Source organism: Procambarus clarkii, chromosome 3 (assembly GCF_040958095.1).
Source record: "Procambarus clarkii isolate CNS0578487 chromosome 3, FALCON_Pclarkii_2.0, whole genome shotgun sequence".
Lineage (NCBI taxonomy): Eukaryota > Metazoa > Arthropoda > Malacostraca > Decapoda > Cambaridae > Procambarus > Procambarus clarkii.
The window spans coordinates 4,696,120-4,721,734 of record NC_091152.1 but is presented as its reverse complement, the minus strand read 5'-3'; the positions used below and the strand labels follow the sequence as shown (position 1 = coordinate 4,721,734).

The window sequence follows — 25,615 nt, the reverse complement described above, 5'->3', positions numbered from 1 at the left end:
AAGGGTTAACTACTCCACCCCTCCCCCCACACTTTTTATTCATTCTGTGTGCTCGCAAATAATGCACTCACGTGCACCCTTGACTTTAGTACCTGTAGGTGGTGTGTAACCAAGCTTGTGAAGTGTAAGGTAATCTTTAAAAGATTATAGGAAAAGATCAATTTATAAGGTAGTCTTGAACAGATTGCTTTGTAAGGTCCCTCACTAGAAGAGATTGTCATTCTGGAAGAGTGACTAGTGAACTAGCCATTCTGTGAATTTTTTTCAAGATGGCTGCTTCTCACTGGAGGTCCCAAGATTCCATTTCGTACACAATTTACCACTCACGAATGGGGATGAAATATTCAAAAGGCGTTTCCCACCGACCGAGTTTTCTCGGTTGGCGTAGTACTGTGGTTAAAAGTTCTTCGTGCCTCGTGCAGTTACCTTGCTTTCTCACAATAATGGCCTCTGAAATGCTATCACCTGCTAACTCCTTGTTGTGTATCCAAATTAATAACAACTTCTCAACATCAAGTGTTTGTGTTCTTTGTTTCGTGATTGTTGATAAGCCTTTTACCACTTCACCACTCATAACGTCCTTTTTCTTAGCAAGTACAGTGCATATCATTGACATAGATTTGTTGTACTGCCTAGCTAGTTCAACAACCCGTGTACTATTTTCATGTTTACAAATGATGTCTTGTTTATCCTATATGGTCATTCTTACATGTGTTTTCAGTAATAACTACAGTGCTGTACTTTTATGTTCAAATAACCAAAAATTCGAAAAAAATAATTCTTTACAAAGAATTCAGGCGCGATCGTCAATAGGCGGGAGGCACTGGTAAACTGAGGCGCGATCGCCGTGCCACCGCGCGCTAAGTTGGCCATACGCGTATCAACAAACTTCGTTTACCGAGGCAAAGTTCGTAACCCGATTCGGATTTTTCAGAGAAATTGGGCTCGTAACCCGAAAAGTTTGTAAATAGGGGCATTCATAATGCCGAGGTGTCAGTGTATTAATCTCCTGAATTTACCATTAGTGTGTCAGCGTCCAGCAATGCTGGTGTAGTGTTACTGGATGGCTAGTAAGTTGGTACCTTGGGGTAAATGCATGAATAACCAATATTGGCAGACTTGTTCCCAAGATTCATAGGTAGCAGTAGGCTACCAGCTACATTTTGATTTGTGCTACTTCTTACATCACATTATTTAAACATGGTATTTATATAAATGAAAACAATAGTATAAACTTCTATCCATTTTCAGATAAAGAGTTCAATTCTGAACCTGGGTATGAGTACGAGGCATCTTATATGGACTACTCTACACCAAGACTCATTGTCATATGTTTGGTAAGGTACTCCTTATGTTCATGCTTCATAAACATGCTTTTGCCTTGTTTTTGTTTGTGCTGTTTGTGTTTAAAGTTAACCCTGGTTTCCATAGTGCTAGCATTCTTGCCCTTCGTTTTACGGGCAACTTTTTCTGTTCATGCCCTGGCGGAATGACTGAATACCAATCTGTAATTGTTGGCCCATATTCAAACAGCATGGGACCGATTGTAAACTGATGGGCAGGTCATGTTCCAAACTTGAGATTTGTTGTGGTAAGAGAAAGCTCTAAGCTTTCTAACAGCAGTCAGAACTCACCTATTCCTTTACCCACCTGTGTAAAAAAAGAATTGTGTATGTATATGTGTGTGTGTACTCACCTAGTTGTACTCACCTAGTTGTGTTTGCGGGGGTTGAGCTCTGGCTCTTTGGTCCCGCCTCTCAACCGTCAATCAACAGGTGTACAGATTCCTGAGCCTATCGGGCTCTTATCATATCTACACTTGAAACTGTGTATGGAGTCAGCCTCCACCACATCTCTTCCTAATGCATTCCATTTGTCCACCACTCTGACACTAAAAAAGTTCTTTCTAATATCTCTGTGGCTCATTTGGGCACTCAGTTTCCACCTGTGTCCCCTTGTACGTGTTCCCCTTGTGTTAAATAGACTGTCTTTATCTACCCTATCAATTCCCTTCAGAATCTTGAATGTGGTGATCATGTCCCCCCTAACTCTTCTGTCTTCCAGCGAAGTGAGGTTTAATTCCCGTAGTCTCTCCTCGTAGCTCATACCTCTCAGCTCGGGTACTAGTCTGGTGGCAAACCTTTGAACCTTTTCCAGTTTAGTCTTATCCTTGACTAGATATGGACTCCATGCTGGGGCTGCATACTCCAGGATTGGCCTGGCATATGTGGTATACAAAGTTCTGAATGATTCTTTACACAAGTTTCTGAATGCCGTTCGTATGTTGGCCAGCCTGGCATATGCCGCTGATGTTATCCGCTTGATATGTGCTGCAGGAGACAGGTCTGGCGTGATATCAAACCCCTAAGTCTTTTTCCTTCTCCGATTCCTGAAGAATTTCCTCTCCTAGATGATACCTTGTATCTGGCCTCCTGCTCCCTACACCTATCTTCATTACATTACATTTGGTTGGGTTAAACTCTAACAACCATTTGTTCGACCATTCCTTCAGCTTGTCTAGGTCTTCTTGAAGCCTCAAACAGTCCTCTTCTGTTTTAATCCTTCTCATAATTTTAGCATCGTCCGCAAACATTGAGAGAAATGAATCGATACCCTCTGCTCTGGGAGATCATTTACATATATCAGAAACAAGATAGGACCGAGTACAGAGCCCTGTGGGACTCCACTGGTGACTTCACGCCAATCAGAAGTCTCACCCCTCACCGTAACTCTCTGCTTCCAATTGCTTAGATACTCCCTTATCCACTGGAGCACCTTACCAGCTACACCTGCCTGTCTCTCCAGCTTATGTACCAGCCTCTTATGCGGTACTGTGTCAAAGGCTTTCCGACAATCCAAGAAAATGCAGAAAATGTGTGTGTGTGTAATTACCTAAGTGTAATTACCTAAGTGTAGTTACAGGATGAGAGCTACGCTCGTGGTGTCCCGTCTTCCCAGCACTCTGTCATATAACGCTTTGAAACTACTGACGGTCTTGGCCTCCACCACCTTCTCACTTAACTTGTTCCAACCGTCTACCTCTCTATTTGCGAAGGTGAATTTTCTTATATTTCTTCGGCATCTGTGTTTAGCTAGTTTAAATCTATGACCTCTTGTTCTAGAAGTTCAAGGTCTCAGGAAGTCTTCCCTGTCGATTTTATCAATTCCTGTTACTATTTTGTACGTAGTGATCATATCACCTCTTTTTCTTGTCTTCTAGTTTTGGCATATTTAATGCTTCTAACCTCTCTTCGTAACTCTTGCCCTTCAGTTCTGGGAGCCACTTAGTAGCATGTCTTTGCACCTTTTCCAGTTTGTTGATGTGCTTCATAAGATATGGGCACCAAACAGCTGCATATTCTAGCTTTGGCCTAACAAAAGTCATGAACAATTTCTTTAGTATCTCGCCATCCATGTATTTAAATGCAATTCTGAAGTTAGAAAGCATCGCATAGGCTCCTTGCACAATATTCTTTATGTGGTCCTCAGGTGATAGTTTTCTATCTAGAACCACCCCTAGATCTCTTTCTTTATCAGAATTCTTTAAAGATTTCTCACATAATATATAGGTTGTATGGGGTCTATGTTCTCCTATTCCACATTCCATAACATGACATTTATTAACATTAACCCTTAAACTGCGCATGGCGTATATATACGCCCTGAGTAACATGTCCCATGGTGCGCATGGCGTATATATACGCCATAGGGTGCCAGGCCTGATTCAAATGGCCCGCGGCTACACGGGGTTCACAGTAGCTTCCTCAGCGCTCTTGTAAACAGATGCCATTTAAAAAAAAAATCGTGGGCAATATTCTCAAGTGTGAGAGGCACAGTACTGTTGGAGCAACCAAGGCCGGCGCACGCAGCATGAGCGAACAGCATTGATGTTCAGCTTGTGACCACAGCATCGCCGAAAAATGTCAAAATAAATATATAATTGTTATTATTTAGCGATAACAATATTACAGATGACCCATGACTGTGATATAAATAACCAGGGTTGTGATAATAGCAGGATTGTTGTAATAATTAGCGCTGTGGGAGGAGTGATGCTGAGAGACGGAGGGAGACAGCATCGTTTACTGACTGTGTGGCCACCTGTTATTGTTTGCATTTACCATACCAGGTCAGTGGTTCTCTATGGTGAACACAAATGTAGATACTTATATATAATGTGTGTATTAGTGTAATAACAGCAAAAGGATTATGCTGGGAGGAGCCATATGGGTGACGGAGGTGACGTCGTCTGCATGATTTGTCTAGCTGTTTAGAGGGTGGCCACTATGCTCTTTGGGCGCACTACAAGCTTAGGTGTACAGTTACGGTGCATAAAACATGTAGATATTTATATATAATATATGTATATAGGGTAATAACACTGCAAAAGGTATTGTTGGGGGAGAAAGTTTAGTGCGTGTGATCTTGAAAGAGTGAGGGAGCCGCCAGCCGCCATCTGTGTATAGCGACGACTCTTAGTGCCTGAACTAACTATATCAGCTTAGCTGTACAGTTGTGGTGAACAAAATATATACATACTTACATATAACGTCTGTATATAGTGTAATAACACCACAAATGGTATTGTTGGGGGAGAAAGTTTAGTGCGTGTGTTGAGGGAGTGGCAGCGAGTGGCTGGCTGGTGTGTGGCGGTAACTTCCTCGTTGCTTTTCGACTCAATACCAACTTAGTGGTTCGTTATGGTGACCAAAACATGCCAATACTTATATATAACCTGTGTATAGTGTGTAATAGCAGCAAAACTATTTGTTTATAGTTTTATAAACATAATAATTGAATCACTAATAAGCACATCATACTTTTGAGTATAGCGATTATTAACCACTTTTATTATATAAATATATTACAATACACACTATTGAATAATATTACTGCAAAAAAACTAAGAAAAAATAAATCGGAGACATTGAAACAATTAGGTAATAATATCTTTGTGCCAACTCCCATCTGTCAACGCGGGTGACGCTGACCGGGTCTGACGACCGCTCTGTCAACGCCCACTTTTTGCCAGACTTCCTCGGTTAATTGCGCCCAAAATATGTCACCTACGATTTTTTTTTATTTTTTCCGTGCTCAGGGGACACAAATTAACGTGTTTAGAAGACGAAAAAATTTTTTTGAATTTTTTTTTTTCTTGCGCACAGGGGTGTAAATGTCCCAAGGACCCCTGAGCAGTGTAAGGGTTAAATTCCATTTGCCAGGTGGTGCTCCATATACTTATTTTGTCCAGGTCTTCTTGAAGGGCATGACAATCATCTAAATTTCTTATCCTTCCTATTATCTTAGCATCATCAGCAAACATGTTCATATAATTCTGTATACCAACTGGTAGATCATTTATGTACACAATAAACATCACTGGTGCAAGAACTGAACCCTGTGGTACTCCACTTGTGACATTTCTCCATTCCGATACATTGCCTCTGATTACTGCCCTCATTTTTCTATCAGTCAGAAAATTTTTCATCCATGATAGAAGCTTACCTGTCACCCCTCCAATATTTTCCAGTTTCCAGAACAACCTCTTAGATGTGGAACTCTGTCGAAAGCCTTTTTTAGGTCCAGATAGATGCAGTCAACCCAACCATCTCTTTCCTGTACTATCTCTGTGGCTCGATCATAGAAACTGAGTAAATTCGATACACAGGATCTTCCAGATCGAAAACCATACTGTCTGTCTGATATTATATCTTTTCTCTCCAGGTGTTCTACCCATTTAGTTTTGATTAGTTTTTCCAATACTTTCACTATTACACTCGTCAATGATACAGGTCTATGAGGTGTGTGTGTGTGTGTGTGTGTAATTACCTAAGTGTAATTACCTAAGTGTAGTTACAGGATGAGAGCTACGCTCGTGGTGTCCCGTCTTCCCAGCACTCTTTGTCATATAACGCTTTGAAACTACTGACGGTCTTGGCCTCCACCACCTTCTCACTTAACTTGTTCCAACCGTCTACCACTCTATTTGCGAAGGTGAATTTTCTTATATTTCTTCGGCATCTGTGTTTTGCTAGTTTAAATCTATGGCCTCTTGTTCTTGAAGTTCCAGGTCTCAGGAAGTCTTCCCTGTCGATTTTATCAATTCCTGTTACTATTTTGTACGTAGTGATCATATCACCTCTTTTTCTTCTGTCTTCTAGTTTTGGCATATTTAATGCTTCTAACCTCTCCTCGTAGCTCTTGCCCTTCAGTTCTGGGAGCCACTTAGTAGCATGTCTTTGCACCTTTTCCAGTTTGTTGATGTGCTTCTTAAGATATGGGCACCACACAACAGCTGCATATTCTAGCTTTGGCCTAACAAAAGTCATGAACAATTTCTTTAGTATATCGCCATCCATGTATTTAAATGCAATTCTGAAGTTAGAAAGCATTGCATAGGCTCCTTGCACAATATTCTTAATGTGGTCCTCAGGTGATAGTTTTCTATCTAGAACCACTCCTAGATCTCTTTCTTTATCAGAATTCTTTAAAGATTTCTCACATAATATATAGGTTGTGTGGGGTCTATGTTCTCCTATTCCACATTCCATAACATGACATTTATTAACATTAAATTCCATTTGCCAAGTGGTGCTCCATATACTTATTTTGTCCAGGTCTTCTTGACTTCGTGTGTGTGTGTGAGTGTGTGTGTGTGTGTGTGTGTGTGTGTGTGTGTGTGTGTGTGTGTGTGTGTGTGTGTGTGTGTGTGTGTGTGAGTGTGTGTGTGAGTGTGTGAGTGTGTGTGAGCTAGTTTAAATCTATGACGTGTTGTTCTTGAAGTTCCAGGTCTCGGGAAATCTTCCCTATCGATTTTATCAATTCCTGTTACTATTTTGTATGTAGTGATCATATCACCTCTTTTTCTTCTGTGTTCCAGTTTTGGCATACAGTATTTAATGCCTATAACCTCTCCTCGTAGCTCTTACCCTTCAGTTCTGGGAGCCACTTAGTAGCAAGTCTTTGCACCTTTTCCAGTTTGTTGATGTGCTTCTTAAGATATGGGCGCGCGTGTGTCTGTGTGTGTGTGTCTGTTTGTGTGTGTGTGGAAAAAAAAAAAGTTGATTGACAGTTGAGAAGCGCACCGAAAGAGCCAGAGCTCAACCCATGCAAGCACAACTAGGTGAATACATACATGGATTCATAAGCACATTGACTTTAAAGAAGATTTTTGTTTTTGTGTAATGTTTACAATTTGATTAGCTGGGTATAACCGCAGTACCTTTATTAACATAACATGGAAGCCTATCTGGGAACCTGTTATGCTCATTAAAATACTTTGATTATTAAATCACCATTATAACCAGATAGGTGACTCCTCTTGCAACCATTTGTGTGTTATGATGCAGCAGAAATCGGTGAATTATTGCAACATTTACAGAGTTCATACAATTGTTCATTGATGAAAATAAAATGTGTTAATGTTTAATATTGTAACATTAATTGTACTAATGAGTGCATAGATACTTTTGGTTAGTGAAGTAATTTGTAGTTCACAATATTTAATTGTCATTAGTAAAATACTATTTTCAGTTATGTGGTTTTGTGGAGCTGAAGTCTTACTACCACTTTATGAGTCATGACAAAGGAAAGGCACATTACAAGGTGAGATGTTTATTTGAATTTACCATCTAATCTGAAAAGTTGCTACTGGGTTCCACATGGAGCTTAGGTGACAAAAACTGAACATTTTTCTAGGGGAAGCCCCTTCGGCTCCCCGTAGTTATCCAGACTGATATGGATATATTAGATTTTGGCATCAGTCAATGTGAATGGAGTTCTAGGCCTGCCTGGGACCACAAGCCAGAAGCTGGGCCCCTCAGAGAGGCACAAGGAGTAATGGCCTATAGAAACCCCCGTGTAGTTGGAAACATTCTGTGTCTGCCATCAACTGGGTCAGACACCCAGAAAGGTAAGCACCCCGAAAATAAACCCCTATTTTAGTTAAAATATTGCTTCTGAAATCTGAGAGTACAGAACTCCCCAAATGAAAACTAGCAAACTAGCATAATGTTACCGCACCGCTTGTCTGTGCAACCCCCCCCCCCCTCTCCCTTCCTCGGGAGGGGAAAGGGGGAGCCCCAGACTCTCACACCGGCTGTCCACCCTTCAGTTCTTAGGCTGATGTGCTTGGCAACGGTTGTGTGACTCTGGCTCCTATTTTTGTCCTCCAGCTCTGTGCCTTGTGGTGTGGTGCTGTTCCTTGGTGGTGGCCAGCCAGGACTAATTTCACAAGTACTCGGGCTGCATGCGCCTAGGGTCCCCTTCCCTAGGTGCCTTGTAAGTACTGCCCTTGGGGTCACCTTCCGCAAGTCACCTTGGGATCTCACTATGCTTGGTCTTTTGCTGCTCGGTAATTGACCGCCCTTAGTGTGCCGGGGTGTTTTGTGCACCGTTGTTTGCCTTTGGGTAGGGGTAGTTTTGTACTGGTTGGGGTGCAGAGTACTGTGCAGCTAGTTGTCACCTCTCAGTGGCCAGCTCTGTTCCGCCTGGGTACATTGCCCTCTTATGGGGTTTTTCTTTTTTTGTTTTTGTTTTTTTGCCTAGTGGGGGATCAGCCTTTTGGTTGGTCTCGTCCCTATTGTGTCTTGGGTGGCCCCCAGCTAGGCCCCCATGAGTGTACATGTCTTGGGGGTGCAGCTTGAGCAGTTTGTTGGTGCTCTTGGGTGCCAGTTAGCACTACCCCTGCCTGGGCCTTCCCTGAGCTTGAGTTCCATCTCAGGACCCTGGGAATCCCCGTGGGGGGGGGGGGGGTGCATGGGTTTGATGGATGTGACCCCTGAGCCCCCCCCCCCCCTCGCCTTGAGCGAGTTTGAGGGTTGCTCGGTTCCCTTGTCTCCAGGTGACTTTCGCGGTTCCTGCCTCGGTCATGCTGCCTGCCGAGTCGGTGACACCTTTGACCCTGAGTCTTGCTAATTTTGTTCCTTGTTTGTGACTCTACACCCAGTCCACTGATGACACTTCGAGTGCAGGCAGCTTGGGTGTTGCACGCTTGTTTTAGATTGCTGCAGTGCGATAGGTTGGTTGCTGACCCAGGAGCCCCGAGGCTGCCCCATTTTAGTTATGGCCTGGCATAACTAATTGCTCTTAGCAGTAGTCCTAAAGTTCAGTTTAGGGAAGACAGCCTAGGTGTCTGTTGAGTATACACATTTTAGTGATGGTGTGAGGCTGGTTGCTTGCTCACGGGTAACGCTCGTCCGAATTTTGTGTTTGCTGCGGGTTGCAACACCAGGCTTTTTGACCTTGTATGCATATATTCCTTTAGAGGATTCTATTAAACAATTTGATACCAAATGAACGGTGTAATACAAAAATCGACATCAGAAAACTGAAGAGAGGGTACACATTTTAGTGCTGGTGTTGGTGTGTGGATAGGTGCTAGCTCACGGGTAATGCTCGTCCAATTTTCAGGTTTGCTGCGGGTTTCACGTTGGCATTTTTTACCTTGTATGCATATATCCCTTTTGAGAATTCTATTGTGAACAATTTGATACCAAAATGAGCATTGTAACTTGAAAATTGATATGAGAAAACTGAGAATAGCGTACCATTTTAGTGCTCTTGCATGCTTACGGGGAACTCTCAGCTGATTTTTGTGTTTATTGCGGGTTGCGTGCCGGGCTTTTTGATATTGTATGCATATACCCTTGTAGGGAATTCTATTGTGAAAGATTTGATAGCAAATGAATGACGTAACACGAAAATTGATGTTATCAAACTGAAAAGAGTATTCACGTTTGTGAGTAGGCATTGCATGTGTGCCAGTGGGTGCTCATTCACGGGTAACGCTTGGCTGAATTTCGGCTTTGTTGTGGGGGGGGGAGTTTGACCTCATATACTCCTGTATATACTCCTGATGCATATACAGTGGTACCACGCATAACAAATTTAATCCATTCCATGTTCGTCATGTGAAACGGACGTCATACAAAACAAGTGTGCCCCATGTAACCAGTGTGATGCACTGTGTTTATTGTGAAATTCCCCAGTGTGCATGACATCAAATGTTCCCCAAAATATCATTTTTCTTTGCAAAATGATAAATTACCGTCCCTGAACATGTCTATGTAAAAGTAATTACCAAATTCCACTTACTTTGGGTGTGAGGGCATGGACAAGGTGCGCTGTGACGTCATCAGGGCCTGGTCGCCCGTGTGTGAAGCTCCCAGACACGGTCGCGCAGGCCATTCAAGCACTGCATGTTGCCACAAATATATTTTCAAATATTTTTTCTATGCATTTCCAATGCGGTTTTATTTGTTTCTTTTATCGTATATGATGCATATTTGTGACCTTTACAATATGTATACAGTAGAATGTTCATAATTTTCCATGAAACTGTGATACATGTGTCAGTAATGTGTCCACAATAAATGTTTATTGTCACAATATTACGTGGTAAAAATTCACTAAAATTACAATATGTACAGTTTCACATACTATTTACACAGTAACACACTGTATTACACACTCAGTACTTTGGAGGTGTGTAATAGTCAACGAAGTAGTCCATGGTACACAGCGCGACTTTGCTCTCCTTGCACCAGCTACAGATAGATTTTCGTTCCCTGTTTCATCGTTCTGTGTGCTTGCAAATAACGCTCTCGTGTGCACCCTTGGCTTTAGTACTTGTAGGTGGTATGTAGCCAAGCTTGTAAAGCATAAGGTAGTATTGAAATGATTATAGGAAAAGCTCAGTTTGTAAGGTAGTCTTGAAAAGATCGCTTTGTAAGGTCCCACACAGGAAGAGATTCAGCTAGCCTCAAAGAGTGTCCATCAGTCAGGAAGAGATTCAGGTATTCTTGAAAATATCAATGAACAACACCACCATGGAAGCCGCTAACACTGTTCATCTATGCTACTTGTATCAGATGCATCATCATTGAACGCAGAAAACGATTCATCTATGTATCATCTATATAAATTGGAGATGGCAAGGGTGGGGCTCAGAGCTTCAACTGGATACGCTCGCTGTATCATCCTCATAGGTGCTGCATCACTGGCATCCGACCGTTGTGTTAAGCCCTTATTGCGCCTAGCTTCACCAATGTTATGACCCCTTGTTCTTCAAACAATAGGGTCTGAATTGCACCGATTGAGCGCAGTCTTTCAACACCGTGTGGGACAGGTGTTTGAGAGCCAGAGGCACGTGTGCTACAAATGGTTGCTCACGCACTACTAACCCAGCCAGCAGCCCTTGTCTTTCATATTCGTTATAACAAAAGGTTCGTTCAGTGTTTGTCGGGTAGGCTGCTCCATTATGACAATCTTTCTTTGTTTCAAATGTGTTCCATTTGTTTTGTATTTGTCACTTACCGTCTCAATAATGGAGCAGCCTACCCGACAAACACTGAACGAACCTTTATGGCATTTGTCCATTTTTAAAATTGTTTCAACAGTTCTTTTATTTTTCGTTTTTTGTTTATTTAAGAAACATGGAGTAGCCGACCTGTAGACCACCGAATGAACCTTTTTGACATTTGTACTGGTTTTCAAAATTCTTCATTTTTTTTATTATTTACGTTTTTTGTATGTAAGAAACATGGAGCAGCCTACCTGCCGACCACCGAACGAACCTTTTGCTATAAGACAAATGAAAAATAAATATTGAACACATTTGAAGAAAGGAAAATGTCATAATGGTTTATTCAGTGTATGTAAGATAGGCTTCTCCATTATTGAGACGTAAATGAAAATTACAAAACATATGGAACACATTTGAAACAAAAAGATTGTTATAATGGAGCAGCCTACCTGCCGAACACCGAACGAACCTTTTTGACATTTGTTGTATATCAGACATTTCATTTATTTTTTCCTGCAAAAACGTCAATGCTTTGCAACATCTCAGCAGTCACCCTTTTATATCCCAGCATCATTAGCATCTTTAAACAAGAACAACATAATTTATGTGCATCGTCGGAGGCGTCTAAGAATGTGCAAGAAGCAGCGCGACCCCACCGTGTGGTGTTGACGTTACTCAAACCAGCGTTCGTCATACGGGACGATTTGATGCCGATCGGGCCTTTCGTTACCCAAAATGTTCGTCTTTTGGGGCAATCGTTATGCGAGGTACCACTGTACTCCTGTAGGGAAATCTTGCAAACAAATTGATACCAAAATTAATGAGGAAGCACGAGAATTGAGGTAAGAAGAGTAGACACATTTTGATGGGGTTGTGCGCTTGTGGGTAACCATCGGCAGAGTTATGAGTTTGATGAGGGTGGCACGCTGGGCTTTTGACCTTCATATGTATATATATCCCTGTATGGAATTCTATTGCGTACAAAAAGATGCCAAAATGAATGCCGTAAATGAAAATTGAGGTTAGAAAACGGAAGAGTATACATATTTGAGTCTGACCGCGCACTCACAGGAAATGCTCAGCACAACTTGAGGTAAGCTGGAGAGTGCCCGCCAGGGACCGGAAAGTGTTAAATATATGAATGGCAAAATACTAAAGGCATTGTTCACGACTTTTGTCAGACCAAAGCTGGAATATGCAGCAGTTGTATGGTGCCCATATCTAAAGAAGCACGTCAACAAACTGGAAAGGGTGCAAAGACATGCCACTAAGTGGCTCCAAGAACTGAAGGACAAGAGCTACAAGGAGAGGTTAAGGGGGCATCTAGATGGAAATTGAAAGTTGTTGTAGGGCATTGAAAATTTATTATCCTGATACATGTGAAAGGTGCTGCAACTGGGCCAAGTTTCAGCATCGCAGCCTAAATAGAGAGGGAGAAAAAAAAATAAAAAAGTTTTTTTAGACAATTTTTCACCAATGTTCAAATCATTTCACAGCCCACAATTGTGAATCGAAATAAGTTCTATGACACTTAGCTATGACCTTACTATATAATAAAGATTTGTGTGGTGGATTTTTATCCCAGATGTATTTAGTGCAATAATACAGATTTTGTAAATTTCCCCCCCCTCCCCGCTCAGCTCGTTGTCGCCGTGTGGGGGCTTCGTGGGCGGCTGCCGGAGTGTGATGCTCCTTCGGACAGTCCTCTGTCCTTTTCTAGCCTTGTGCTCCTGCTGCCGTCCTCTCCAATTCTGCTGGGCACCTTTTCCTTTTCCTTCTGTTTCGTTTTTCTCCCCCCTCTTCTCCTATCTGCTTGCCGTTTCCTGCCGACCTTTTGCTCGTTCTGGTTCTTCCATGGACTTCTTCTATTTTGGCGCCCGGGTGCTTGAGGAGGCATACTCATGCACCCGTAGAACTGCAGTACCCGACGTCGAGAGCGAGGGGAACCTTTTATTGTCAATCCCCACTTCGTCACTGAACCCGATCTCGACGGACTGTCGGTTTCTTAAGGTGGCGTTTGTGGGGCGTATACTCACGACGCACCCCTAGGAGGCCCCGACAAGATCGGCGATAGCTTCTTGTTGGGTGTCCTGCCTCTAATTGTGGCTCCGTGGTGGGTGTGGGGGCACATTCGTGAGTGAATTTTTCTTTTCGTCACGATGAAAACCCCTGTTTCGGCTGCTTCTGGCTTCCCTTCTCAGGCTCGTGGGGTGGGCGACCAAGCCCCCGAGTCGGTCCGTATTGGAAGACCGGGCTCTGTAGCCTCCGCTGCATTGGGCCCCGACCTTGCTCCTCCTTTGGCCTCTCTGACTCCTTCCCCTGGCTCCCTTCCCTCCTCTGTGGTTGGGTCGAGCCCCAAGCCCCCAGTGGTGACTACCTCGTCCCCTGGCGCGGCTCCTTCTCTAGTTGTAACTACTGCGCCTTTTAACCCCTCTCTCTCTGGGGGTTCTCACCGCCGTCCTCGTCACGGCCGCCCTCGCTCGATTCCTTCCAGTTCTGCTACCTATCAAGCCTTGTTTGGTCCCGCTTCGTGGGCCAAATATTTTGATCTCCTCCCTCTTGATTCTGCGCCTCCTGACGATTTCTCCCTTCATCGACATCTCATTGATTCCGTGGATGCCTCCATTACTTTCAACCCCACTCGTCTCGGTACACGTGTCGTTGCTGCTCCTTCTCAGGATGCTGCTTCCCGCTTGGCTGCCTTGTCCTGCCTTGGCGAGACCCCCGTTCGGGTCTTGAAAAACGCTCAGTTGAATGCCAGTGTTGGCACTATTTTGCTCCCGCCCCATGTTGCAACCGGTGTTCGGGACCTGCGCGACTGCCACGACGATATTCGACATATCCTCGCTGCCCAGGGCCATTCTATTCTCCAGGTGGACACGTTTACTCGTCCCCCTCGTGGTAGTCGCCGTCAACCCCTCCGGGTTGTGAAGATTACCTTTGATGGTAGGACCCTTCCACCCTCTGTCATTCTTGCTGGTGCCAGGTGCTCTGTCCAGGAGTACATTCCTTCTCCTCGGCTCTGCAACAAGTGCTGGAGGTTTGGGCATGGTGCCCTCCGCTGCTCCGGGACTGTCTCTCTCTGTCCTTTGTGTGGTGGCGAAGGTCACTCTAAGTCGGAGTGCACTTCTCCCCAGGCTCGTTGCCTCAACTGCGGTGAGGCCCATCCTACCTTCTCCCGTGCGTGTGTCCATTACAAGCTTGAGGCAGCCGTCCTCAACCTGAAGCACCGGGAGCGTTTATCTTTTCCTGAGGCGAGGCGCCAGGTTCGCCGGCTCCCGCCTTATGCTAATATCTCTTATGCTCGCGTGTTGCGCTCTTCCTCTCCTCGTCCTTCCCGCCTTCCTCAGACTCACAACCGTTTCCGGGCCTTGGACCCTGATGCGCCCACTGCCCCCTCCTCTGTTCCTTTGGGTTCTCTCCCGAAGGATCCTCCTCCTGGTCCTCTGTCTGGGGTTCCCCTTCCTTCTACCCGGTCTGTCGTGTCTTCTGTGTCTTCTTCCTCGTCCCCCTCCGGTCCTCCTTCCCATCCTCTTCCTCCATCTATCAGCTCTCCCCACCGCCTGTCGGTGCGGGCGGATGTCCATCGCTCTCCTACCGGCCGTCGTGTGTGCTCTCGTTCGGCTTCTCCGGTTGAGACACTGGAGTCCGTTGCCCGGTACGTAGTTGCTGGGACACCGGTCTCTTTAAGTCAGAAGCGTAAGCCTGGCTCCTCTCCTTCCTCTTCCCCGGCGGGTAAGAAGGCTTCGCTTTCTTCCTCAGCTCCTCCTCCTGGCTCTGTTGCTCCTTCCCCTCCCGTTTCAGTGCTTGCGCCCCCTGTTCCTGCTATGGAGGTTTCTTTGGACCCTGCTTCCCTTTCGGTTGCTGCTCTTGCTGGGGTGCGCTCCCCTCTTTCTACTCCCCCTCCTCCTGCTGCTGTCCTTGACGGATCCTCTCCGTTGTCTCCTCCTCTTCCCCCTCCTCCTCCTCCTCCTCCTCCGGACCCTGCCCGCCCACCTCTGATCTGTTCTCCCGTTTCCTTCCCTCCGTCTTTGCTCAGTTTACCCATGCCCCCTAACCCTGACTTTGCTGACCCTGATCCCGACCCTGATATTCTTTAACGTGCTCTGTTGCTCTTTCGCCTTTGTTTCTTCCTTGTTCTCTGTTTTTGTCCTTTCTCTTCTCGTCGTTGTCCATTCTTCAATGGAACGTTCGAGGTTATTACGCCAATTTCCTCGAACTCCAACTTCTGGTTTCGCGGTTTTCGCCCCTTTGTGTCTGTCTCCAGGAGCCAATGCTTGGTGCTCGTCCTGGTCGTTTTCGTGGCTATTCCTTTCTCTCCCCCCCCCCAGCCATTGCTGGGGCTTCTAATTCTTCTGCTCTCTTGATTCGGGCTGATGTTCCCTTTGTTCCTTTACTTTTTCCTTCGCCTCTCCATTGTTCTGCTGCTCGTATCTTTGTGGGGAAATGGTACACAGTTTGTTCCATTTATCTCCCCCCGAGTGTCCCGCTCTCTCTTCCTGATTTGAAACACCTCCTAGACTCCTTGCCGGAGCCTGTGCTCCTGCTGGGTGACTTCAATTGTCGTCATTCTCTTTGGGGTGACGTTCTGACGAATACCCGGGGTCGCCTCCTTGAGCCGTTTCTCCTCTCTTCTTCCCTGTCTCTTCTGAATTCTGGTGAGCCCACTCATTTGGACTCTCGAACTCGCACCCTTTCTTGTCTTGATCTTTCTCTCTGCTCTTCTTCTCTTTACTTAGATTTCACGTGGCAGGTTCTTGATGACCTCCATGGAAGTGATCATTTCCCCATCCTTGTTTCCTTTTTCTCTTTTCGCCCTTCCCTCTCTTTCCCTAGGTGGCAGTTTGCTAAGGCGGACTGGACCCTATTTTCCCTCAGTGCTACTCTCTCTGACCTCTCCCTTCTGCCCCTCTCTCGCGCTCTCCTCCTTTTTCATGACACTGTCTTCGACGCTGCCCTCCGCTCTATTCCTCGCTCTTCCTCTCGGGGTCCACGGAAGTGCGTTCCCTGGTGGAATGCGGACTGTGCTCGGGCTGTCCGCTGTAAGCGTGCAGCCTGGAAGAAGCACCGCCGTAGGCAGACGACCGATTCTTTTCTTTTCTTTCGGAAAGCGAGTGCGGTGGCCCGTAGGGCCATCCGTACGGCTAAACGTGAATGTTGGGCATCTTATGTCTCGACAATTACGTCCGAAACCCCTCTGGCCCAGATCTGGAAGCGTATCCGCAAGATAGCGGGTAAGTTCGTTCCCGATGTTTCACCGGTCCTTCACCTCCATGATACTCTTGTGGCGGACCCGTTGCAGGTCGCTTCCGAACTGGGTTCCCACTTTTCTTCTGTTAGCTCTGGTCTTCATCTTCCCCAATCTTTCCTTCTTCGTAAACCTGTCCTTGAGTCTCGTCCTTTAGATTTCTGCACTCATCTTCAGCTTCCCTATAATGATCCCTTCTCTCTCTCTCTGAACTTCGTTCTGCCCTGGCCCTCTGCGGTTCTACGGCGGCGGGCTCCGATGGTATTCATTATGAGATGCTTCGCCATCTCCCTCCGAGCACGTCTCAGTATTTACTGAGTCTGTATAATCGGATCTGGGAGTCATCGTCAGTCCCTGAGGACTGGCTCGATGCCGTTGTCCTCCCTGTTCGCAAACCGGGGTCTCTGGGTACTTCCCCTAAGGACTTTCGCCCTATTGCTCTCACAAGTTGTGTCTGCAAACTCTTTGAACGTATGGTTAACGTTCGTCTGATGTGGTTCCTGGAACACCATCACCACCTCTCCCCTTCTCAATTTGGTTTCCGCAAGTGCCGCAGCACGACAGATGTCCTGGTGAACTTGGAGGTCTATATTCGTACTGCTTTTGCTGCGAAGACCTCCGTTGTTGCCGTCCTTTTTGACCTAGAAAAGGCTTACGACACCACTTGGCGTTATCATATCCTATCTCAACTTCATTCTTTTGGCCTTCGTGGTCATCTCCCTCTCTTTCTCCGCAGCTTCCTCTCTCGTCGTTCCTTTCGGGTGCGCCTTGGTACCGCTCTGTCTCCCTCTTTTCAGCAATACGAAGGTGTGCCCCAGGGTAGTGTTCTGAGTACTACTCTTTTTCTGGTTGCCCTCAATGGTCTTCTTTCCTCTCTTCCTTCTGGTGTCTTCTCCGCTCTCTATGTCGATGATCTTACCCTTTGTTGTCAGGGTGATGATTCGCCTCTCCTTCAACGCCGGCTTCAACTTGCAATTGATGCCGTGTCGTCTTGGGCCACAGGTCATGGCTTCAAGTTCTCTACTTCTAAGACTTGTGCCATGACTTTTACGCGGAAACGGGTTGTTCTTCGTCCCTCTTTGTCACTTTATGGTCATCCCCTTGAATACAAAGATTCCGCGAAGCTTTTGGGGTTATTCCTTGACACTCGTTTGTCTTGGTCTCCCCATATCTCTTACCTCCGTGTTGAGTGCTCTCAGGCCCTTACCCTCCTTCGGGTCTTGTCCCATACTTCTTGGGGGGCAGATAGGCGCACTCTCCTTGCTTTACATTCCTCTCTCGTCCTGTCTAAGCTCGATTATGGTTGCCCTGCTTACTCGTCTGCTTCTCCTTCTACTCTTCGCCGTCTTGATGCTTTGCACCATACTGGGTTGCGCCTCAGTTCTGGTGCCTTTCGTTCGACTCCCGTCCTTAGCTTGTATGTTGACACTGGCTTCCTGTCTCTCCAGGACCGCCGTGATCGCTACTGTCTTCGCTATCTTGCGCGGTCCTTGCAACATCCTTCCTCTCGCCTCTGTCGTGCTTTAACTTTTACCCCTCCTGCGGTTCCTGTTCCTCTTCACCACCTCCCTCTTTCTGTCCGGTTATCTCGCCTACAGGATTCTCTTTCCGTTCGTATTTCTGGTGTTTCTCCTAGTGTTGTTCCTTCTTTGCCCCCGTGGAGGGTCCCTCTTCCGCGGTTTTGTACATCCTTGACTCGTATCACTAAAGCTTTTACCCCTCCTACGGTTCTAAAACGCCTTTTCCTTGAGCACTTTTCTTCTCACTCCCGCTCCGTTTCTGTCTTCACCGATGGGTCTAAGTCAGCGGACGGTGTTGGCTACTCTGTTGTTTTTCCTGATCGCACTTATATGTGTCGCTTGCCTCCGGAGACTAGCATCTTTACAGCGGAACTTTATGCTATTCTCTATGCTCTTCGTCTCCTGCTTTCTCGTTGTCAGTCTTCCTTTGTGGTTGTTGTTGACTCTCGTAGTGCCCTCATGGCTCTCGGGTGCTTTAATCCAGTTCATCCAGTAGTTGTCGAGATCCAGCATTGGCTGTTTCTGGTTCACAGTAAATTTAAGTCGGTTGAGTTTTGTTGGGTTCCCAGCCATATTGGCGTGTCTTTAAATGAGCGTGCGGATGCTGCCGCTAAGGAAGCTGTCCGCTCTTGTCCCATCTCTCGTAAAGGCATTCCGTATTCCGACTTTTACCCGGTTATCCATTCCTCAGTCCTTACCCGTTGGCAGGCTTCTTGGTTGTCTGTTACTGGTGACAAGCTACGTACTCTTAAATGTTGTGTTTCCTCGTGGCCGTCCTCCTTCCACCGTAACCGGCGGTGGGAAACAGCTCTGGCGAGGTTGCGTATTGGCCATACTCGCTTAACCCATGGTCACTTGATGGAGCGCCGCCCTGCTCCTTATTGTCCTAGTTGCATTGTCCCTCTTACGGTCGTGCATGTCCTTCTTGAATGTCCTGACTTCCAGGACGAGCGTGTGTCTTGCTTTCCGACCGCCCCTCGCGGTCACCTGTCCCTCGATAGAATTCTTGGTGACTCGGATACTTTTGATATCGTTCGCCTTGTGCGTTTTTGTTCTCGTATTGGCATCCTTGGTGATATTTAGCGCCCTCTGATTATTTTGCGTATTTGATGGTGCTACATAGCCTTCCCGGTTTGGTGCCTTCTTTTGATAATTACTTACTTACTTGTAAATTTCCCAAAAATCCTATGCACTAATATGATATTTATAAATATTTATAAAATCAATAAATCTACGTAGAAAGAAAAGCCACCACAATGTTTTAGAGGCATAAACTTTACATATAATGTGCAAGTTTCATGTAAATTGAATAATAAATAAAGTCTGTGAAATCAAATACAATTGTAAAATATTTACCTGCACAAACGGCAGGTTAAAGTTCAGCCAGCTTTAGCTGAGGTTGATGTTGACCGATATCATTCAAAATTTGCACCCTTGTAGATAGGCATGGGTTCAGTAAGGTGTGCAAGTTCCATGCAGATCGCCTGATAAATAAAATAAAAAAAAAAATAAAAAAAAATAAACAAAATAAAAATTGCCACCAGTTTTATATGTACAAATATATATATGAAGTAATATCACAATATAACACTAAAACATACTAACCTAATATAATTGGTCAGAAATATGGGTCCTCAAGGTGGCACTGGAGTGGCACTAGTAGGCACCTGCGCCATAGCCGGGGTCAGCTCCCTCAGGGGCCTTTCTTGGTTTGGTTGTGGGTCTCGTTGGTTTCTGCATATCCTTGTCCTTTTTCTTCAAGTACCAGTCCCTGGAGTAGAAGGTGGAGAATGTGCGGTGGCAGAGGGTGGGATTGTGGTGGGGGGGTAGCGGGCTGGTTCCTCACACTCGCGGCTGAGAGGCCTCCACGATCTTCACTCGTCAAAGTGCGTAATCCATGGATTCTAGCCAGCTCGCACCTTCTACGGGCAGCTAGCATGCTTTTAGCTTTCAGAGTTTTCTTCATCTTCGTTTTGTACATCATTTTGCAGTAAAAATAACACAAATACTGATAATTCTGGGAGATATTGTGAGCGCGCGTCCACGATAGATCTGCTCGCTATCGGACACAGAGAGTGACTGACTTATGTTAGCAATCCCATCCCTCCCTCACTCTCGACTCTCGACTGTTGCCAATAAGTGAGTTTATATTTTTTTATGCATCACACGTTATTTTCAACGCTATTACGAAATATTAGACAGCTACAACGTAAGACGCAATACCCCACGGCGCACCCAGCCCGCGAGAACCGGAATGGGGAAACTTGCAGCAGGAATTTTGACTCTAATAACGTTATTTTTCAAGATAACATGAAACGGTTTTCACCACAGTGTTGCCAGAACGTTGTAGTATTTTTCAGAATTTTTTGTAAATTTTCGAAATTTTTCGGATTTGAGAAGAGATGTCCCCTTAAAGGCATTAAATATGCCATAACTAGAAGATAGAAGAAAGAGGTGATATGATCACTATGTACAAAATAGTAACAGGAATTGATAGGGAAGATTTCCTGAGACCTGGGACTTCAGGAACAAAAGGTCATAGATTTAAACTAACTAAACACAAATGTTGAAGAAATATAAGAAAATTTACTTTCGCAAACAGAGTGGAAGACGGTTGGAACAAGTTTGGTGAGAAAGGTGGTGGAGGCCAAAACTGTCACCACACCTCAGTTCTGAGGCTGATGTGCTAGGTAGAGGTCGTGTGCTCTGGCTCCAGACTTGGTTTGTGTGCCTTGCGTGTGGTGGCTGTCTTTTCGGTAGTGCGTGAGCCAGGAGTATTTCTTCAGTACTCGGGCTGCATTCGCCTAGGGTTCCCTTCCCTAGGTGCCTGGTAAGTACTGCCCTTAGGGCTTGGGGCCACCTTCCACAAGTTCCTTGAAATCTGCCTCTGCTGGGCCGTTCACTGCTCGGTTTTAGGCCGCCCTTTGTGTGCTTGGGTGTTCGCCATAGGGAAGGAGGCAGTTTGCACTGGTAAGGGACGCAGGGTACTGTGCATCTTGTTTTCACCACTCATAGCGGCCGGCTCTGTTCTGCCTGGGTATGCTGTCCTCTTGCGGGGGTTTTCTTTTTCTTTTTGTTTGCCTGCCTGGTGGGGGCACTCTGCCGTGGTTATTGTCACTGTGTACTGAGTACTTTTATCTATTCAGGTGGTGCCCCCTGCTTGGTCCCCGTGAGTGTACACGTCCTGGGGGTTCAGTTCTTAGAAAGTTGTTTGATAGTCTTGGGCGCCGGTTAGCTGTGCCCTGCCTGGGCTTCCCTGAACGTGAGTTCCGTCTCAAATCTTTGAATATGTTAGTCACTGCACATCCTCTCATGTGTACTCTATATATTTAAAACTCTGAACTGCATTGTCAATCCTGAACTTCAAAGCTTCCTAGAAGGTTGTAACAGAACTCATGGGCATCACACCAGAAACAAATACCTATTTGATATTCCAAGAGTGCGACTTAACCAAACTAGAAATGCTCTACAATCCAAAGGACCCAGAATGTGGAATGACCTCCCCAATCATGTCAAAGGCTGTACCTCCCTCAACCACTTTAAGAGTAAAACAAAGTACTACCTAATTAACTCCATGTAACCTACCTTACCCCCTAAATGTCAACCCATGTCTTGCTATTTTTTTTTTTTTTATAAATAATGCTGTTTGTTCACTAACTTGTACAATTGCTTATTTCTGCCATGTTCCCCCCCCCCCCCCTTTTTTTATTTTGTATTCCTTTTTTTATTTTTTATTCCTTTTTTCAACACAATTTATACCTTATCTCAATTACTATTAAGTTTCAGTCTGTTGTTCCCCCCCCCTTCCCCTCCCCACACCTTGCCCCAAAATGCTGTGTGTACTAGTGGCTTTTGGTATTGTATGTACTAGCTCTATCTATAAATCTAACATTGTTTGTAAATCAACTGTGTATATACTTTCCTGAATAAAATTTACTTTACTTACTCAGGACCCCGGGAAATCCCACGGGTTGCTCGAAGGTTGCTCTGTCCCCTTGTCTCAGTGTGACTCACTGTTGCCTCAGTCACGCTGCCTGTTGGGTCAGTGACACTTTTGAACCAGAGTACTGTGAGTTGTTTGCTTGCTGATCACTCAGTTTACCCAATCTACTGATGACATTATTCGGGTACAGGCAGTGCAAGCATTGTTTGTTAGGCTTATGTTGTTGCAACGCTCTAGGTCGTTGATGCACCAGAAGCCCTGAGGCCGCCTGGTTTCGCTTATAGGGACCCGGACTTGGGGGTGTTGGTCGCTTCAGCCTTGGCTCTGTCTGCGCTGCTCGTCCTTCCCCTGCTGAGGTTCGATGTGGTCCTTCCCCTGCTTCCGGCCCCGAAACGTCTGAGGGTTTCGGAGTCAGGGCAGGGTTTAGATGGTCTTGAGACTCTGGTAGTCTCGGGGGGTGCCCCTTCTGGTGTGGTGACGGAGGCATTAGTCCCTGACGAAGCGTCTGGGTCTGACCAGTGAGCCCCCTTCTGTCTGGCTTTTATGGCTGTGCCGGCCTTTTCTTTTGAGGCCGAGGCTTTGGGAGATGATTCGGCCCTGGGTTCTGATGTGAAGGATTCCGGGGTAGGGCTGACTTGGGGGGCCTTGGGCCCCGTTAGACCCTGCTTGGGTTTTTCTGCCCTTTGAGTGGGGCTTACTGTTACAAGGGGTGGGTTTTCTCCTCCCCCCCTCCTGTGTATGAATTGGATTTGGTGTTTGCCCTCCCTGGGTTTGGTTGTGTCCTTCGGGTGTTTCGGTCCGATCTTTCCAGAGGTTTTTGGCTTCCCGCATCCAACCTCGTGTGGTGCGGGAGTCCATTGCAGCTTACCTCCTGCACAACCTGGATTACGCCTTTATTATGGATCTGTCTTCATTTCCCTACTGGATCTGATATTAGGTTCCGGAGTTGTCCTGGTTTTTGGTTTGGAGGGGTCCTTCTGTCGTTTCCGCACGCTTGAGTGGCGTGAGGCATTGATGATGGTCAAAGTTTTCCTGTGGGGCGAGTTTGAGCAACTCAATGTGTGCTTATTTGCCCCTGCCCTTCCTCGGGATGTTGGCGCTGTGCTGCTTCATGTGCAGGTTCCCTTCCTTTCGGTTCTACATGTTGCTGAGGACTTTCGTGGTGGTGGCCTCCTGGCTTCAGCCTTGCATTTCTTTTCCCTCCTGGACCTGCCTGCAGACTGGCTTGAGATGGATGTGGAGGCGCTCGGGGCCGTTCCTGGGTCCGGTGCCTTGGGCCCTGCTGCTCGCTCGTTGTCTGCCTTGTTGAATCTGTTTGCGCCGATCCTGCGGGATGCGGTGTCGTTGTTTTATGCCTCCCGGCTTGCCTGTCGATAGGCGGTGCTTGATCCCTCCATGGAATCTGCCTGAGCCCTGGCTCTTAGAATGTCTTCGCCCTTCTGTCCCTTGCTGTTTGCCAACTCTGCAGTGGCACAGTAGCTGCAGGTGGGATCCGCTCATTGGGGTAGGCCACTGGTGCCAGTTTTGGAGCTGGCGTCGCCTTTGGAACCGTCTTCGTCTGGTCGGTGCGGTGTTCGCTCTGTGCGAAGCTCGAGTTCTCGTAAAGAGTGCCGGCCCTTTCGCGGTTCGTCCCATTGATGGGGCGATAGGGGGGAGGCTTGCTCTGTTCGCTCATGCCTGGTCTCACGATTTGTGCTTTTTTCAGGTCATTTCCGATGGCCTGTGGTGGCGTTGGGTGGCTTCCTCCTTTAGGGACTCGGGGCTGGCGGGGCAGGCTGCTTCTCCTACGCTCTGTCAAGTCACCTTGGAGTGGGTTTGTTTGGCATGATTGAAACGACGTCGTCTCTCAGATGGGTTTCCCATCTGTTCCCAATCCCGTAACAGGACTGTGCAGACCTGCGGTTCATTCTGGACTTGTCCCATCTGAACCCCTGGGTTTATTGCCCCCTCCTTTCGGATGACTATGCTGTCCCTAGTCTGGCTTCTGATGGAGCCGGGCGCTTCGAGGGTGTGTCTGGATCTCCGGGATGCGTATTGGCACATCCTGATTCATCTGGGGTTTAGGGCCTGACTCGGTTTTGTAGTAGGGCATCAGCGTTACTGCTTTCGTTGTCTCCCGTTCAGGTTGAACCTGGCTCCTCGCATTTTCACATGCCTGACATGGGTCGTGGTGGCCCTTCTGTGTCTTTCTGGTGTTTGGGTGCTGGCCTACCTCGACACCTGGCTGGTATGGGCTCCCAGCCGGTCCGCTTGTCTGCTCGCCAGGAATTTAGTTCTTTCCCAGCTGGCCAGGTTCGGGTTCTTGGTGAACTGGAGGAAGCCCCATCTGGTCCCCTCTCAAGTTTGGACTTGGCTGGGACTTCTGTGGGACTCTCGGACTGCTTCCTTGTCTCTCCCTCCGGCTTCTCTGCATCACCTACGGTCCCCCCTTTGTCGTTTTTTGGAGGGTTCCCGGGTCAACCGGCGGTTGCTTGAGGGTCTGTGTGCGAGCCTAAACTTTGTGATGATCTACCTTCCGGGTCAGGTTTGGCTTTGTCGGCTGTTTAGTGTCCTTCGGGGACGTCCCCTCCGCCCCATCCGCCTCTTGTGATCGCTGGGGTTCGACCCCCGGGGGCCTTGCGTCGGTTGCTGCGTCGCCGGCTTCCTCTTCGTTTTTTTTCGGGCTTCAGTGCCTTGGCGCCTACTCAAGCCCTCGCTCGATGTGTTCACGGACGTGTCGTCTCTTGGCTGGGGCTTTGTGACCAATGCTCACCAGGCCGGCCAGGGACTGTGGGATCCATCCTTCCGTTGAGTCCACAGCACGTTGCAGGAGTTCGTGGCAGTGTGATTTTCTCTTCAGCGGGTTCGGGTCGCCCACGGATCGATGATCTGACTCCATTTGGATTGGTCCCAGGTGGTTCACTGTCTAAACATAGGGGGTTCGATGCGGTCCTCGACTCTTTGGGGCTGGTCACATCGGGTGACTCGTCTGGTGAGTTCTCGGGGTTTGGCCCTCCTGGCAATTGTCGTTCGGGGGTTTCCAACGTCCTGGCGGACGGCCTGTCTTGGTTCGTTCCTCTGTCCACGAAATGGACAGTCGACGCCAACTCGTTCATTTGGCTCTTCGAGATGTTCAGGCGCCTGGAGGTGGACCTCTTCGTGTTGGCGTGGTCACAGCACCTTCCGATATATGTGGCGCCGTTCTCTGACTGAGAAGCCGTTGGGGTCGGTACCTTTCGGCAGGTTTGATCGAGTTAGGGGTTCCTGTATTACTTTTCTCCGGTTCAGCTATTGCTCCAGGTCCTGACTCACTTGGAGACCTACCAGGGGAGAGTAGTCCTCTTGGCCCCGTGGTGGCCAGCCCAGCCTTGGTTTCAGGCGCTGCTTGCTTGGTGTCCGAACCCAAAGGTTTTCCCGCGAATCCGCCTCTTCCAGCAGATCAGTCCAGTGCATCACGTGTCTGGTTCGATCTTCTCCTTGAGTCTTCGTGTATGGTATTTTTGACTCTGGTCTATCATCACCTGTATGGTGATCTGGAGGCTTCATTGTTGGTGTCCCACTTGCATGCGTCGTCTCAGCGGCAGTATGAGGTCTCTTGGCGGTCCTTCCATTTCTTAGTT

The 25,615-nt window shown here is 46.8% G+C and overlaps 1 protein-coding gene across 5 annotated transcripts in view; it reads left to right on the top strand.

Moving 5' to 3' along the window:
• The window catches only part of LOC138367385 (uncharacterized), a 232,858-nt gene that overhangs the window by 76,347 nt on the left and 130,896 nt on the right, over positions 1-25,615 (top strand). For 4 of the 5 annotated variants that reach the window (XR_011229356.1, XM_069328980.1, XM_069328975.1 and 1 more), the window contains 2 exons: positions 1,252-1,337; positions 7,534-7,605. Coding sequence is in view for 4 of the 5 variants with exons in the window: in XM_069328980.1 (XP_069185081.1) it covers positions 1,252-1,337; positions 7,534-7,605 (158 nt within the window). In the remaining variant the exon portion in view is untranslated. The remainder of the gene's footprint in view (positions 1-1,251; positions 1,338-7,533; positions 7,606-25,615) is intronic. The other variant, XM_069328984.1, reaches the window with a different exon arrangement.